Below are 14,921 nucleotides of genomic sequence, written 5' to 3' on the forward strand. Positions count from 1 at the left end.
AGAAAAAGGAGGAACATGTATGGCTCTCCAAGAGGAGTGCTGCTTCTATGTCAATGAATCTGGAATCATTGAGGAAAATTTTTAGAAAATTAAAAAAACTTAGTTGAGAGTTGCATTCTCGATATGGTCTCTACTCCTCTCAACTTTGGGCCAATTCCCCCTTCTTCTCCTGGTTGCCATCAGTACTAGGACCTTTACTTACCTTAATCCTCTAATTTCCAATTGGACCTGTTATTATAAATAAAATCATGTCTTTTATATGTCAACAGATTAAAGCCATTAAGATACAGCCCTTGCAGGTCCATTATCAAAGACTGGAGATGGCAGATCAAGGCGTTGCCACTGAAGACCTACCACCTGCAGCTGCCACTCTCCCTTGATCTTACATTCTGTACTCGTTTACTATGCTACTGTCCTCTACACCTCTGCTATCGCTGTGGTCTACCTGTCTTATGGCCAAATAGCTACCCCTCCTATGGGAGCTGCATAGGATCCAGACCTATGCATATCAGCTCACAATAAAGTGAGTGCGATATGGGCACCAACGTGGGTGTGAGGCAAAGCACCACAGGGGAAGGTCCCTTTCTGACTGCTTCTGGATTCCCTTAGAGAAAAACCTGACTTGAATGGAGGTTGGTACCATAACTGTTACCACATAGGCCCTGCCTCCCCTCCCCAAAAGGTACCAAGGGCCAAAATTGTGGGAAAAAGACATCCCACGGGAAGAGTCAGATCACTACTCCCCCAGTTGGTTAATGCCCACTGATGTATAGTGGGCCTCCCCCTCTTTTCATATAAAAGAAGGGAGGAGATGTTGGGAGCTATGAACCTAACCTCAGCCATGTTGACACAAACTGCCATATAGCAAGTTAAGTTTCTATCTCCTCATCTAAATGCTCAGTTACCAGAAATGAAGAAACAGTACACTTGGGTGATAATACCCTTCCCCCTGCCCCGTGCTGCCAGTAACTGATAAAGAAACAGAGGCATTGCAGTTTAGCTAGTAACTCTGTGATCTTTGGCCTGATTACGTCCCCTTCCCCCTACAACCCTATATAAACCTACATCTAAAAATAAAATCTTGAGACCTTGACCAGAAACTCGGTTTGATCTCCTTCTTTGTGTCTCTTGTCTCTCATCCAGGTTATTTTCCCCTCCGGTCCTTGTTCAACTCCCCGCTGGCCAGGGCCTTGCCTAACAATGCCCCTCCCAGGTCATGATTTCCTGCCCCCTTATAACCTAAGTCACCTTAATTGTCTCATTTCTTGTATGTAAGTTCCTTGCTTATAAAGATAATGATACTTAAGACAGGTTTCCTGCTCTAGAACAAATAAACTTAAATTGCTGTGTTGCTTCCAGTTTGGAGGGTAATTGGTATTTCCATTGGTATACAGATTAACCAAAGTGGTTTTCAAACACAAATGCCAAGTTTTTATACTATCTTGTTTTTTTCCTGGCATACAATTTCTAGATTAAATCAGTTGCCTTAAAGTTATTGATAAAATAATTGATACAATATTGTATTCATGGCTACTAAAATATTCTTCCTATACTTATACCTGATAGATACTTAAAAGATATAATGTCCCAGCTTCTGGTAAGTTACCTGTCTTCTCAATCAGAGAGGACAGGGAGATCTGGAGATGTATATCTACAACAGGAGAGTCTCATCAGAGGAAAATCATTTCTCCAGGCTCCCCAAAAGAAGGAGGGCCACTTGTTCAGCATGGCCTTGACTTATCCTAGCAGATGACAATGCTGAGTCATAGAACTCCTCACAGGTCCCTAAAAGTCTGTCCTAAAAAAAATTATTGACCTCCATTTAAAATATACAGTTAATTCTGGCAGGCTAGATGGTTTTAATCACCCAGTGAGAAAGATATTACTACAAAATATAACTACAATACAAACAATGAGTCAGACTAATAGGCTCCTCTCTGATCATGACTTACAATACTAACCTCTAACATTAATTTATGTCTTCTGCCTCTTCCTGTCCCTGATTACTTCTGAACTCCACTTCCCCTGGCTCCAGCTATTCCTCAGGTGCCCCCATTCCTTAGCCCTTACCCTATCTCATCCAGGGATAAGTACATTGCCACCCCAATGGTCATTCTCAAACTTAAACTTGTTTGTGTTCTTACTCTTCCCCTCATCCCAAAATGCCCTTCTGCCTCCTCTCTCATGCCCCAAGCCCTCTATCCCTTGCCTCTGAATGCTCATCCTCCCTTTATGCCTGGTGTTTTGATGTCATAGCTATTGACAAGAATAACAAACTCCTTTATTCTCCCTTCTCTCTTCTCACAGGGTGCACAGAGCCCATCTCCCTCACCTTCTCTATAACAGGTGTTGCCAGTGACTGCCCCAAAGCCACCTCAATACAGGGATGGTATTAGAGAAGTCTGATTCATTCAGGACCAAGTCATGCTATTGATCTCACCACTCTGCCATCTCTAACCACCATGAAACTGCCTCCTCATCACCTGCCCTCAAGGGAGACCCATTGACTGCATTATCCAGCCTCTTCCATAAAAACTAATCACCCTTATGGTCAGCATGAAAAATTAACTTTTGTCTTTTATTATTAACAAGGCTGGAATGTTAGGTTGGGACAGGCTCCCAAAAATGGAGTCACTAAGGACAGCAGGATGACAACAGATAATTATCCACATTCCTCAAGAAACCTCCCAGCCATTATCCCTTCCTTGCCTAACAATGCCCCTCTCCTCAGATCATGATTTCATACCCCTTTTATCTCCTAAGTATCCTATTCACTGTTCTGGTTTCACACTCTAGCTATTTGAACTGGCTAATGTAAAGAACAAAGGAGTTCTTTTCTCTTCCTCCAACTGAAGAGCCCTATAAAGTGCACTATCTGGAATCTTAGGTGTAATCTTGAATTGGAGAGCCTCCTGTCACAGCTTCCCAAGTAGCTAGGATAATAGGCCTGTCCTATCAGGTCTAGGTCATTTTACTGTTTATAATACCTGCAGGAATAAATGATTTACAAGTTATATAAAGCTATATTTATCAGAGCAACTTAGCAGAAAATCATGGCAGTTAGCAGTACCATCAGGTATGTCTTTCCCATTGTGTCTCCGTATTTCCTGAGGCACAGCATGGTTACCTCCCTCACCAGTGGGTTCAGCCCCAGGCCTCAGCTTCGTAAGTGGGTGAAAAATACCTTTCCATCCAAGAAACTAGGCTTGGGGCTTGGCTGGATCATTTTCAGTCACCCCACCACCCACACCCTACATTTAGGCAGCCGGAGACCCACAGTTTCCGGCTGGCGGCTCCCTCCACTCTGCTTTGGAGGTGAGATTCCAAGTCTCCAATTGAGGGACTAAGCCCAGAGCAGGAGTTGAAGCTCCATCCTTTCACCCCCTCCCCCACAAGCAGTCACGTGTCTTGTGGCACAGCAACTAGAAATGGTAAAAGGGAAAAAAAATCCTAGAAGATATTCAGACCAAGGGTCTTCGGTTCTGGAACCTCCATGTGGCCATGAGGCCCCTTCTCTTGCTCAACAGAACCAGCTCCCAAGCTCTGGAGTTCAGCCCTGTGCCTGGGGGTTGGAGAAGCTCAACCAAGTGCATCTCCTTTCAAAAGTTGTCACCTTTACAAAAGAGCCTCACCTGATGCCATCCCAGTTTGGCCTCAGGTGATAGCGCTCCAATCACAGCAGGGTGGAGCAGGTCAGGCAGAGAAGCCAGAGAAGCTAGAGAAGCTGAGGAAGGTAGGTTACCAGTCCGAAGGGAGGTCTGTCTGCCTACCTGGCTAATGCCAATGCCATTCATTCCCCTTGGCTTAATCAGAGATAGTGATCTTAGCCTCCAACAAGAAGAGAAAGCAAGCCAGTTTTCCCAAAAGTGAAGAAAAACAGTACAAATACTCCAAGTACAAATACTCTTAGCCAGAAAACCTTCTTGCCCATCTTCTCTCATAATATAATAATAATAAGTTTCCTTCTCAAGATTTCCCTTGGTCAGAATTGCCAACTGTAACAGGGTGGTAAGGGGTCCAAGAGAGTCCGTGAGCCCCATACCCTAAGTTTGCTTCTAATTTTATTAAAAAATATTGAATAAAAAATAAGTCTGAGAAGGATAATTATTAAATTATTATATTTACTGATGGAAGTACAGAGCCAAGGGAAGGCACCCATATGGCTAGAGATCCAATGTGGAAAGCCTAGATAAAAAGCATGGAAGTAGCTGGGCGTGGTGGTGCACGCCTTTAATCCCAGCACTCAGGAGGCAGAGGTAGGAGGATTGCCATGAATTGGAGGCCACCCTGAGACTCCATAGTAAATTCAGGTCAGCCTGGGCTAGAGTGAGACCCTTCCTCGAAAAGCCAAGAAAAGAAAAAAGAAGCATGGAGGGCTGGAGGAATGGTTTAGTGGTTAAGGTGTTTACCTGCATAGCCAAAGGACCCAGGTTCGATTCCAAGCCAAGCTAGCCCAGGCTCAGGTGAGGCAAAAACTCACCCATAGATGGAAGTTCCCAAGTGATCACAGAGCCTGCCCTCTCCTTGCAATGGTATTTATAATCTTTTAGTGGAGGTGATCTGTCTTCCAGCTCAGGTGAACCGGAGGGACTGTTGGTTGGTTAGGGCTAGGGGCTGTCTCAGGAAGAGATTAGCCCTGGCACCAAGTTCTGGAGGCTGAACTTGACCAACCACAATGTCTAAATCCTATGAAAGGCCTCCCTCCCAGGAAAGGTCCTGGATTTTGTGGAAAAACAGGTCTAGGCAGGAGATAAAAAAGCATCTCATCTCTGATTTCTAGCAAAGTAAATTTTCCTGTGCTTTTCACCTTCAGAGGTTCAGTCATCCTAAATCTATGCCCCTCTCAGTACCACATTCCCAGCAAGTCAATAGCAGGTTCTTCCTGAGTGCCCTTTGGATGAATGAAGGAATGAGTGAGGAAAATAATGAATGAATTGTGGAATGAATGAGGTCTCCTAGAGCTAGTCATGGTGTTCCCTGCTCATTCTTGCCCCGTCCTAACTATGACAAGGCCCTTCAGCTCATGGTGAGTCCAAACCTACCTGTCAGAGTTGTTTCTGGAGTTCTTTTTTTTTTTTATATATATTATTTATTTATTTGAGAGCGACAGACACAGAGAGAAAGACAGATAGAGGGAGAGAGAGAGAATGGGCGCGCCAGGGCTTCCAGCCTCTGCAAACGAACTCCAGACGCGTGCGCCCCCTTGTGCATCTGGCTAACGTGGGACCTGGGGAACCGAGCCTCGAACTGGGGTCCTTAGGCTTCACAGGCAAGCGCTTAACCGCTAGGCCATCTCTCCAGCCCTCTGGAGTTCTTATCCAGGAACTTGGTTAAATGAAAATGTGCATGGTGATAGTCCCCTTTCCTACCCTTCCATGGAGACAACTGGTACTTTGTTTTTTAGCACACATGGTCTAGAGGCTGAAAATTAAAACAGGGAGACTCACTAGAACATCCTTTTACAAAAAAATAATAAGATGGCCTGTTGCATGTACACTTGGATATGTTATATGTCATGGGTACACGAGAGCATGTAGTAAGTGGATGCAGATATATGTATGCCATGGAAAATTGCACACAAAAGGGAAGGTTTCTTTAAATAATATTTGACATTAAAATGCTTTTTATTAAAAATAAAGATCCAGGGGCTGGAAAAAATGGCTTAGTGGTTAAGACACTTGCCTGTGAAGCCTGAGGCCCCAGGTTCAATTCCCCAGCACTCATGTAAGCCAGATGCACAAGATGGCACATGTGTCTGGAGTTTATTTGCATTAACTAGAGGTTCTCTCTCTCTCTGTCTCTCTCCCTCTCTCTCTCACACACACACACATAAATAAATAAATAAAACATTTTAAAATATATATATTTTTTTAAAGGTCCAAAAAACTCCTGAAATGATCAAAAGCTTGATTTGGAGGAAAAGTTGATCATAAAGGAGCTTAGAAAGGAAAAAGAAACAAACAAACAAACAAACAAAACCTATAATAGTTTTTGTTGTTGTTTATTTATTTGAGATAGACAGACAGAGAAAGAAACAGAGAGAGAAGAATGGGCACACCAGGGTCTCCAGCCACGGTAAATAATCTCCAGATGCATATGCCACCTTATGCATCTGGTTTACATGGGTACTGGGGAACTAAACCTCGAACTGGGGTCCTTAGGCCTCACAGGCAAGCACTTACTAAGCCATCTCTCTAGCCCCACATGTTTTGGTTTAACTCTGAGTAAAAAATAATTTTGATTAAGTTCCATTCTAAAGTCTAAAAATCTAAGCTGTGCATTTTGCAGAGTTTCATACTTTTGAGTCCTTGTTCTCATGACCATGAAAAATTAAGCACATGTATGAAAAAGGGTGAGTAAAGTAAAGATTTGTTGAGATTTATTTGGAAAAGCCCCAGTGTCAGGGCATGCATGCTTGGGATTTTGGCTGGCATCCAAAGCAGAGAAATGAAGGACAGGGAGGAGGGAGTAAAAGAGGTAAAGTTATACTTTCTGATTTAGGGCTGAGAAAAGTAGTCAGGCTCAGCAGTCTGGTCTGTATGGAGTGAAGTGTTCTCAGGAAGGGGATGACTATTCCTTCAACCTCCTTAGCATGTCTTTTTAGGTGGTCTCTTGACCAGAAGAATGACTGATATGCCTCCACATTCCTCCCTTTCAAAACAGGGAGAGACAAGAGGCAGGTCCCCTCCTTGAGCAATGTCCAAGCGGGCTAATGTCTGTCTACCTACTTTAGCATTGTAACATATAAAAGAACCTCTAGGAATTTCTTTATATCAAGCTAAGGTAAAGACCAGAAAATATATTTTAGATTTATTCAGAATCAGAAACAACTATTGAACATATCTATCAAAATGGGTTAAAATGAAGTGTTTTGAAAAGGATATTCTTGATGTAAATACATTTGAATAGATTTTCATTACTATTTCTTGTTCAAAGTTGTCACATCAACACTTTGTTGTCCAATTGTTCCAAGGAGGTAAAACTTTTAACACCATGTAACCTTTGCTTTGTTATACAGAAATTATGAAATCTCAGAATGTGAATGCATAATGCACATTCTCTTCAGCCGCTGCAACATGAGTGCCTTTGCCCAGACTCATTAGAGTTTACTGTTTAGTTAGTCAATCTCCCCATTTTCATTGATGGTGGATAATCTTTAACATTTTCTGATCCAACAAATTGATATTATCGAACTCATCGCCTTTTACTTCTGTATACAAGCTCACTTTGGAAAGAGAAGGTGATTTTTGACAAACTTGCCCTGGTAATATTGCATGTCAATAAGACTCACCCTCAAAGCCAAACATACTCACCCACTCATACAATCTCTGATGACCATGCCAATAGGGCCAGCACCTCAGATCAACAGGTTATATATAGTAACAGCCTAGGGAGCAAAATCAGCTCTGTACTTGAAATCCCTTCACAGTGAACAGATGGGATGTGCTTTCAGTCGTCAGCTGTAACTAGTGAGTTTATTTCTTAGATCTCTCCAAAGAAAAGTTTCATTTATTATTTAAATTATTTGATGTGCAAGCATCTCTAAAGCAATGAGAAGAGTCCTTAGGATATATGCCTAGGAGTGGTATAGCTGTGTCATATTTAAATTATTTAGTAAAGAGAAGAATAATATAGCTCCAACCGTTATGAGAGTTTTGGGGTTCTTTGCCAACACACTAATAAACTTGAGGTGTCTCTGGATCTTTAGCTTATGAATTTAAAGAAGTAAAATCCATAGACTAGAAGGTAAGACTTAGACCTTATTAGATTAAGAAATGGAAAGAGAAGGAATTACAGAGAGCTCCTGCCACGTGGAAGGCAGGAGGGAGTAGGGAGCCCACGTGGGAGTAGAGGTCCCCCGCACCTCAGCCAAGTGGGGCTCAAATGAGGACATTACTAGAGCAGGAACCTGGAGGTTCAGGAAAGACCAACAGGCAAACAAGAGACCATGCCCACGTAGTAAGCATGTCTTTATAATCTTACTGGGATAGGCTTTGCCACCAGGATTAGGGTGAGTCTGAGAGAGGTCTGATTGGCCCGAGCTCTGGGGGCTGGCTCAGGAAAAAGGTCAACACCCCCCCCCCCAGAAGGAGGTGAGAGATGATCGGTTAGGCTGGGTCAGACACCGAATTCCGGTCTTGTGGAAGCAGGCAGGCGGTGTGACGTCTTTTCCTCTTTGGACCCTCTAGCTGGCAGTAAAGTGAAATAAAGCTACCTGACTAGTTCTTCTTACAATCTAATGAAAAGCAACAAATTTACAAGTGAGGAACAGTCTCAAAACATGTAAAGTATGTAATAATGATGTGGGAATTTGGGGTGTCTTTGAGAACCTCAGAGCCCTATCTTAGCTTTGGGGTGGACAGTAATTCAGCATCTAGGGTCCCAGAAGCTCAACTGTCACTCAAAGCTCTTAGAGTCTGTGACCTTCGCGATTCTTGTCTTATGAATGGAACCCAAAGAGCAGAAAGCAACGTTTAGAGAGACCTTATTATAAGGAAGACTTAGAGCTTAGGAGATGGAGACCATAAGAGACGGAATGAAGGAGCTCAATCAAAGAAGGAAAAGGGGATTCCAAGAAAATGGGGAGGCCCACTTAGAGACTCAAGCTTCATGTTTTGAAGGTAGTCTACTGGATGTGTGGTTGTGGGGCTGAATGGGTCAACTCAGTCATGCATGGGAGGTGCTAAGGAAAGGAGCAATCCTTTTGCATTCCTGTCTGTCCTAAGGAAGGACAAGACCTGAGACATGGCCTCCTCTGGTCATGGCTTAGGAGATTATAGAAACAACAACAACAAAAGAAATAGATTCTTTCCTATGATCTAATAGAAATAGATTCTTTCCTATGATTTTCAGTTTCAGCCACTTTTAGTTTACTTTGGATATAGTGGTGCTGCTATTCCTAAACTGTTTTAATAATACAAATGCCTGTTCTCAAAGAACAGCTTAAATCTCATAATGTACCCAAAGTGCCCTACTCCACTTAAATAGCTCAGCTCTAGTAAAGATTTCAGTGTTTTTGTTTTTTTTTTTGTTGTTTGTTTGTTTTTTACTCATTGGGTGGTGGTGGTGGTGGTGGTGGTGGTGTGTGTATGGTGTATGCAGTGTTTGCACTATGCACCTGTGCAGAGGCAAGGAAGCCAATATAGGCTATTTCCTATCACACTATTTCATGTGTTTCCTTGAGACAGAGTTTCTCACTGAACCCAGAGCTGCTATCCTTTTATTCAGTTAGACTGACCAGTGAGCCCCAGCAATTCTCTTGTCTCTGCTTGCCACAGGACTGAGGTAACAGACATGTGTGGTCATGCCAAGACTTTTACATGGATTCTGGGGAATTCAACTCAGGGAAAATCAAGCCCTCTTGTCCATAGTGAGTCAGGGATCAGTAGTTTCAAGGATGTCACACAACTCACTGAATACTGTGGCCAAGATTTACTTAGAGCAGGACCAGTGTAAACTCCCTCATGGGACCTGAAGGTGAACATTTTCACACAATTCCTTATCAGAAATTATCTACTAGCCTTGGGCCCATGGATGCACTTGCATACATAACACATTCATGGCTCAAAGACACAGAATTATATTCAGCAACTTTAGAAATTCTCCAGATATTTACTGAGACTTCCAGGTGGGAAGAGATCAGGCCACCTGTGCTAGAAATCTGGGTTTAAATTTCAAACCCACTTCTCCAATTCTATGAACCTGTACAGTCCATTTAATATCTTCAGGTGTCAATTTCTTCCTCTGTAAAATGAGAAGCACTGCATACCAACTCATGGACAGGAGATACAAGATAGAGAAAAATGGCTCAGGATTTGGCAGCTACAATTGCTGTAGCTATTTTTATCTTCCACTGTTCAGAGACAACACTGCTGGGACCCAGCTCATCAGGGAGTCTTGCAAGACTGGCTATGCTCTATGTGGGCCACTGTGTGGAAAAGAAAAGCATTGCAAGAAGCAGGACTTATGGACACAAGTAACCCATCCACTCCCATTCCCTGGATACCTCCCAGCACTTTCTCTGCTGGAACTGGCTTGCTTTGAGGGGTGTGGCTGTGAGAAGTTGAATAAAGCTCTGCAGGGAAGTGTGTTGTAAAAACCCAGTCAGTGGGGCTCCTGGATAAATAGCCCAGCCTACCTGCATCTCAGAGCACTAGAAGCCAGCAACATTTGGAAGCCCGAGCTCACTTTCACAGCTGGATCTGCATATCCAGAGCAAGGTAAGGGCCTGGTTCTTAACTCATTACCCACCTACTTCTCAAACCCTGGGCCCTTTTGGGTCTTACCTGACTTACCTAGCCTCCTATCCTATCCTTCACTGCTTGAGCCCAAACTCCTCCAAATGCTTTTTCTTTCCCTTCACAGGGGTGGCAAAGTCCTGGGCAGAAATGAGATCATGATCATTTTCAGGACCTTGCCCCTTTTCAGACAAAATTCTATGTGCTTTTTTTTTTTTTAAAGCAGAGAACAGATTATATGAATTATCCATGCCATACCAAACCCTGTGTAGTTCAGTTTTTGTATTGCTTGACAAAATTTTCTGAAGGGAAGAATAAAGGTGAAAAGCAAAAAGTGACCAAGGTAGAAGGATACAGAAAGGAAGAGAGATTTGGTCTGGCTGCCTACTGTGCTGTCACTGCCCATTAAGGGATCTTGAGCAATCTACGTACCTGCCTGAGCCTGAACTGTGCCAGCTGCTACTTGAGGTGTTACATTAATAGCTATGTAGTGGGCATGCATTTAGCAAGGAGAACCAAATGCTTAGCCTGTATTAGATGTCAAACAGATATAGGCTTCTCTGCCCCCTTTAAGTGTGGTTTGTGTATTGTCCACTTGGTACAATCTATGTATTTTCATGTGGTTATTGAAATTCACTCTGTCTGTTTTCAAAAAACACTGGGTGTTTTCTGTATGTTTAGTATTATGCTTCCTAGGACTCCAGAAGTCAATTTGACATGATTCTTGTTTTCAATCTTGTAGTCTAAACCATTTAGTTAAAACTCATACTTCCTCCACCCTGTTTCAGTATGCCCCATCAAGTCTGATGACCTGCTTACCTTTTCTGCCTTCCTCTTCATCCTGAAATGCTCTCCCCCTCCCCAGCCACACCCAGCCCCATGCGTCAACCCTGTGCCTATGCAACCTGTGAGTCAATCTCTTCTCATGACACTTCCATGACTCTTACGATGTCCTTTCACATGTTGTGATATTTGTGTCCTGGCAGGCTTAGGAGGTAGAAATGAATCCACTGTTGGCTATTTCACTCAACATCTTGTTGTCCAGAGTGCAAGAGTTGTTTTTCTAAGATTAAGGTGAAGACAGAAGAAACAGACTCCCTGGCTAATGCTATTTAAATACCTCCTCCCCCATTTGTAGCCTATAAGTTCTTGAAGACCTGAGGCTTTCTCATGCTGTAGGAATATTTAGCAACTAGGCGAGCACACAGCATGTTGTAGTGCTCAATCAATGCTTGTTGCATGAGTAAACAAAGGACTGAGTAAGCGAGAAAATGCAGGCGTGAGTGAGCAAAGGGAGAAGGTCATGGGCCCCACACAGTGGTGAATTAAGGATAAAAATTTGCAGTTTTGTAACCTGCAGGTGGAAATGGGAGCAGATGGGCTGCTTAGGTAGTGGAGCAAGGGCAAACCCTAAATCAAGCAGGTCTGGGCAGGGGTGGATGGGGGCCAGCCTGCAGCCCTGAACCACTGGAAGCTGCGCACCTCATTCCCTTGCTTTTGTCAAACAGGTGCCCACCTAGTTGAAGCCATGAGGATCCACGGCCTCACTCTGCTCTCCATCCTCCTGTTGGCTGCTCAGGTGCTCTCAGAAAAGGTCAGAAGTGGAGCAAAGAGCATACAACGTAGCAAACCGGATGAGGATCTGTCTGCCCCTCTGGGTAAGGCCCAGAATAAGCAGAGAAGCAAGACATCCAAGTCCATGACCAATGGCAAGTTTGTCACCAAAGACCTAACAACCTGCAAATGGGCTGTGATCAAGCAGGAGCTGGGCATCACTCTCAAAGTTGAGTGCACTAATCAGGAGCACCAGTTTTCCTGTGTCTTTGCTGGTGACCCAAGTGAATGCCTGAAGCACAACCAAGACAGGGTTTACTGGAAACAAATTGCCCGGATGCTGCGCAAACAGAAGAACATCTGTGGGAGTTCCAAGAGTGTCCTGAAGACCAGAGTATGCAAAAAGCAGTTTCCAGAGTCAAATCTCAAGCTAGCCACCCCCAATTCACTGGGGAACATGAAGCCCGAGATGGAGGAAGCAGAGCTGACCTCCCAGACCCAAGAGTCTTCCAGTGAAGTCAAAGAGAGCACCTCCAGCCCAGCGGTGACCCAGCCTGTGGCCATCAAAGACCCAGAGTGTGTGGATGACCCAGATGTGGCAAACCAAAGGAAGACTGCCCTGGAGTTCTGTGGGGAGTCCTGGAGCTCCTTCTGCTCATTCCTCCTCAACATGTTACAGGCCACATCATGCTAATGATCCAAAAGAAAAGTCCCACTAAGATATGTGGTGTTACAACCCCACTGGATGCTGTAACGCTCTCCAGGCTCCCACCAGATAAAGAAATTCATGCTGTTGGCATGAAATTAAGTATTTAAACAGGTTTTATATTTTATGTTTTCAGGTTTTGGAATTTGTTTAATTTTGCATCCTTGGATGTGCTTTTCTGAGACTCTGTACCTCATCATATGTTTCATGGGCCACAAACCCAGGTGCTTCTGAACAGGGAAAACCTACCTTACAGCTGGACCAACCAGAGTGATGCTTTCCATTTACGGCATTTTCAGCCATATTAATCAGGGTAATAAAGCTCTGGGCATGCTCGGCAGTATCGTCAGCCATTGTTTGCTTTTGCTACCTCTGATTCCAAATGGGCCCATGGTTTATCATAAGTAAGCTTGCAGATGTAAAGTGTCTAAGGGAGACTAAAATGCCATGTGTGCAAAGCCATCCTCTAACACAATCCAGTACGTATTCTCTTTCATAGTCTGACCACTGCCCTGGCGGGTTTGGAGCTTATGGAACAGTCATCAGGACCCCTGTTGTGGCCGGTACGCCCTGCACATAGTGTGCTAAGGTGACTTATCAGGTCTCACAGGTGTAACCGATGAGACAGGACTGGAAACTAGGAATTATGGTAACTGTGTTGACTGGCTTAAGGACCTTGAGCCTGATCTACTCATGCCTACCACCATATGCAGGACCCTTGCCCTTGCAGAGCTCATGTCTGGGTTAGTGGGAAGAGCTTGCTTAAGCACAGTGCTTGGTGAAGATGTCCATAATGGAAAGAGAAGAAAGCAACATAGGAAACCCGAGAGAAGCAGTAGAAACTGCTGGGAGACCTAAGCCAAGTTTCACAGGGGAGCCAATAGTGGAGCTGGATTCTGGAGACGGTGTCTTAGAAATGAAATGTAGCACATGAGAGCATAGAGATGTGAAATTTCCAAAAGTGAGGAGTGGCCAGGTGGCTGGGATGAGGTGAGCTGAATCAGTGAGGCCATTGATAGTCATTTATATGTTAGTGCCAAAGAAATGAAGGTATTTTAAATCAAGAGTTGGAGAAATAGGACAAAATGTAACAAACAATGCTTGTTACAGTCCCAGCAAGAAGGAACAGTGAAAAGCTGGAATTGATAAAATAAATAACACTCTTCATAGATAAATAAATAAATAAAAATCACTGTTCCTTAGCATCTCTGATGGCGGCAGAGAACTCAGGGTACAAAGAAAGCCCCTTCACCCTCCTTATCCTATCCAGGTATACAGTGAGAGTTGCAGGTGACCAATTCTTGGAATGACAGCCTGGTAGTGACATTAGGAGGTCATCATCAACATCATAAAACTAATAGGAATCTCTTACTATGGCCAGGCATGGTAAGCTCTCCCCAAGCTTATGCATACCTTCACCCACTTACTCTCTAGTTCAATCTAAATATGGTTTATAGATCTCAGGCCCCTGCCAGGCTATGTGGACACACAGCAACACTCCAAAGATGGATGTCCTTTCATTATAGTTCTTACTAATAGGGAAAGGGATATGATAATATAATTCTACAAGAATTAAAGAAATTAAGGTGGTGGTTGGGTTGAAGTAAAACATGATGAGGAGTTTTACATGGGCTAGACAGAGGTAGCCTCTCTCTACAGGTGAATTTTCAGCATAGACCTAAACAGAGGAAGTGAGCCAGTGATGTTCAGGGTTAAGAATGTTTCAAACATAGGGAATAGTCTGAGCAATTGTTCTGGAATCAAATGTTGTTCCTCTGTCCGCTACTGTAAGTTTGCACCACTTTCCACTCCTACAGAGACAGCAAGTGCTAAGAGAAACATTTCCCTTGTCTTCATCAGATAGCAGTGTCCTAGGATGTGGCACATGGCCTGACTCGTGAACATTACCACCAACTTCAGGAGAATGGAAACAACCTCCCATTCTTTCCTTGCTATACTTTGGGTCTTGACTGTCATATAAAAGCTTGTGGGCTCTGTTGGGAGGTGGCTGAACTTTTAAGATGTGGGGCTTCATGGGAAGGGGTTAAGTCACTGGGGACATGCCCTTTCTTTTCTTTTACTTTCTAGCCTGTGTGCATGCATGTTAGTATGTGTGTGGGTGTATATGTGCATGTGGGTGCTCATGTATGTATGTGTGTGCAAGCTAGAGGTCAATTTCAGGTGTCTTCCTCAATCACTCTCCACTCTGGGGCTCTTTATGTGGGTGTGCATGTGGAGTGTGTGTGGTGTATGCATGTGTGTGTGCAGATGTGCATGCCCCATACACATACATGTGGAGCCTAAATGAAGACATTGAGTTTCTGCTTCTGTTGTTCTTCCACCTTATTTCCCTGAGACAAAGACTCCTATGGAAAACAGAGTTTCTTGGTTTTTGTTTGTTTGTTTTTGGCTAGATGTGGATT

At 43.6% G+C, this 14,921-nt stretch overlaps 1 protein-coding gene across 1 annotated transcript; it reads left to right on the forward strand.

The window, feature by feature from the left end:
* The first annotated feature begins 10,173 nt into the window (after positions 1-10,173).
* Positions 10,174-12,556, forward strand: LOC101595826 (fibroblast growth factor-binding protein 1). Its single transcript, XM_004656073.2, has 2 exons — positions 10,174-10,220; positions 11,747-12,556. The coding sequence occupies exon 2, from the start codon at positions 11,767-11,769 to the stop codon at positions 12,484-12,486; it is 720 nt and encodes a 239-aa protein (XP_004656130.2). The 5' UTR covers positions 10,174-10,220; positions 11,747-11,766; the 3' UTR covers positions 12,487-12,556.
* The last annotated feature ends 2,365 nt before the right edge of the window (positions 12,557-14,921 follow it).

The sequence above is a fragment of the Jaculus jaculus genome, chromosome 11 (genome assembly GCF_020740685.1).
Source record: "Jaculus jaculus isolate mJacJac1 chromosome 11, mJacJac1.mat.Y.cur, whole genome shotgun sequence".
Classification (NCBI taxonomy): Eukaryota; Metazoa; Chordata; class Mammalia; order Rodentia; family Dipodidae; genus Jaculus; species Jaculus jaculus.

Bases quoted from the DNA above. Each gene is read 5' to 3' on its own strand.
- LOC101595826 (XM_004656073.2), top strand. From the start codon at position 11,767: ATGAGGATCCACGGCCTCACTCTGCTCTCCATCCTCCTGTTGGCTGCT.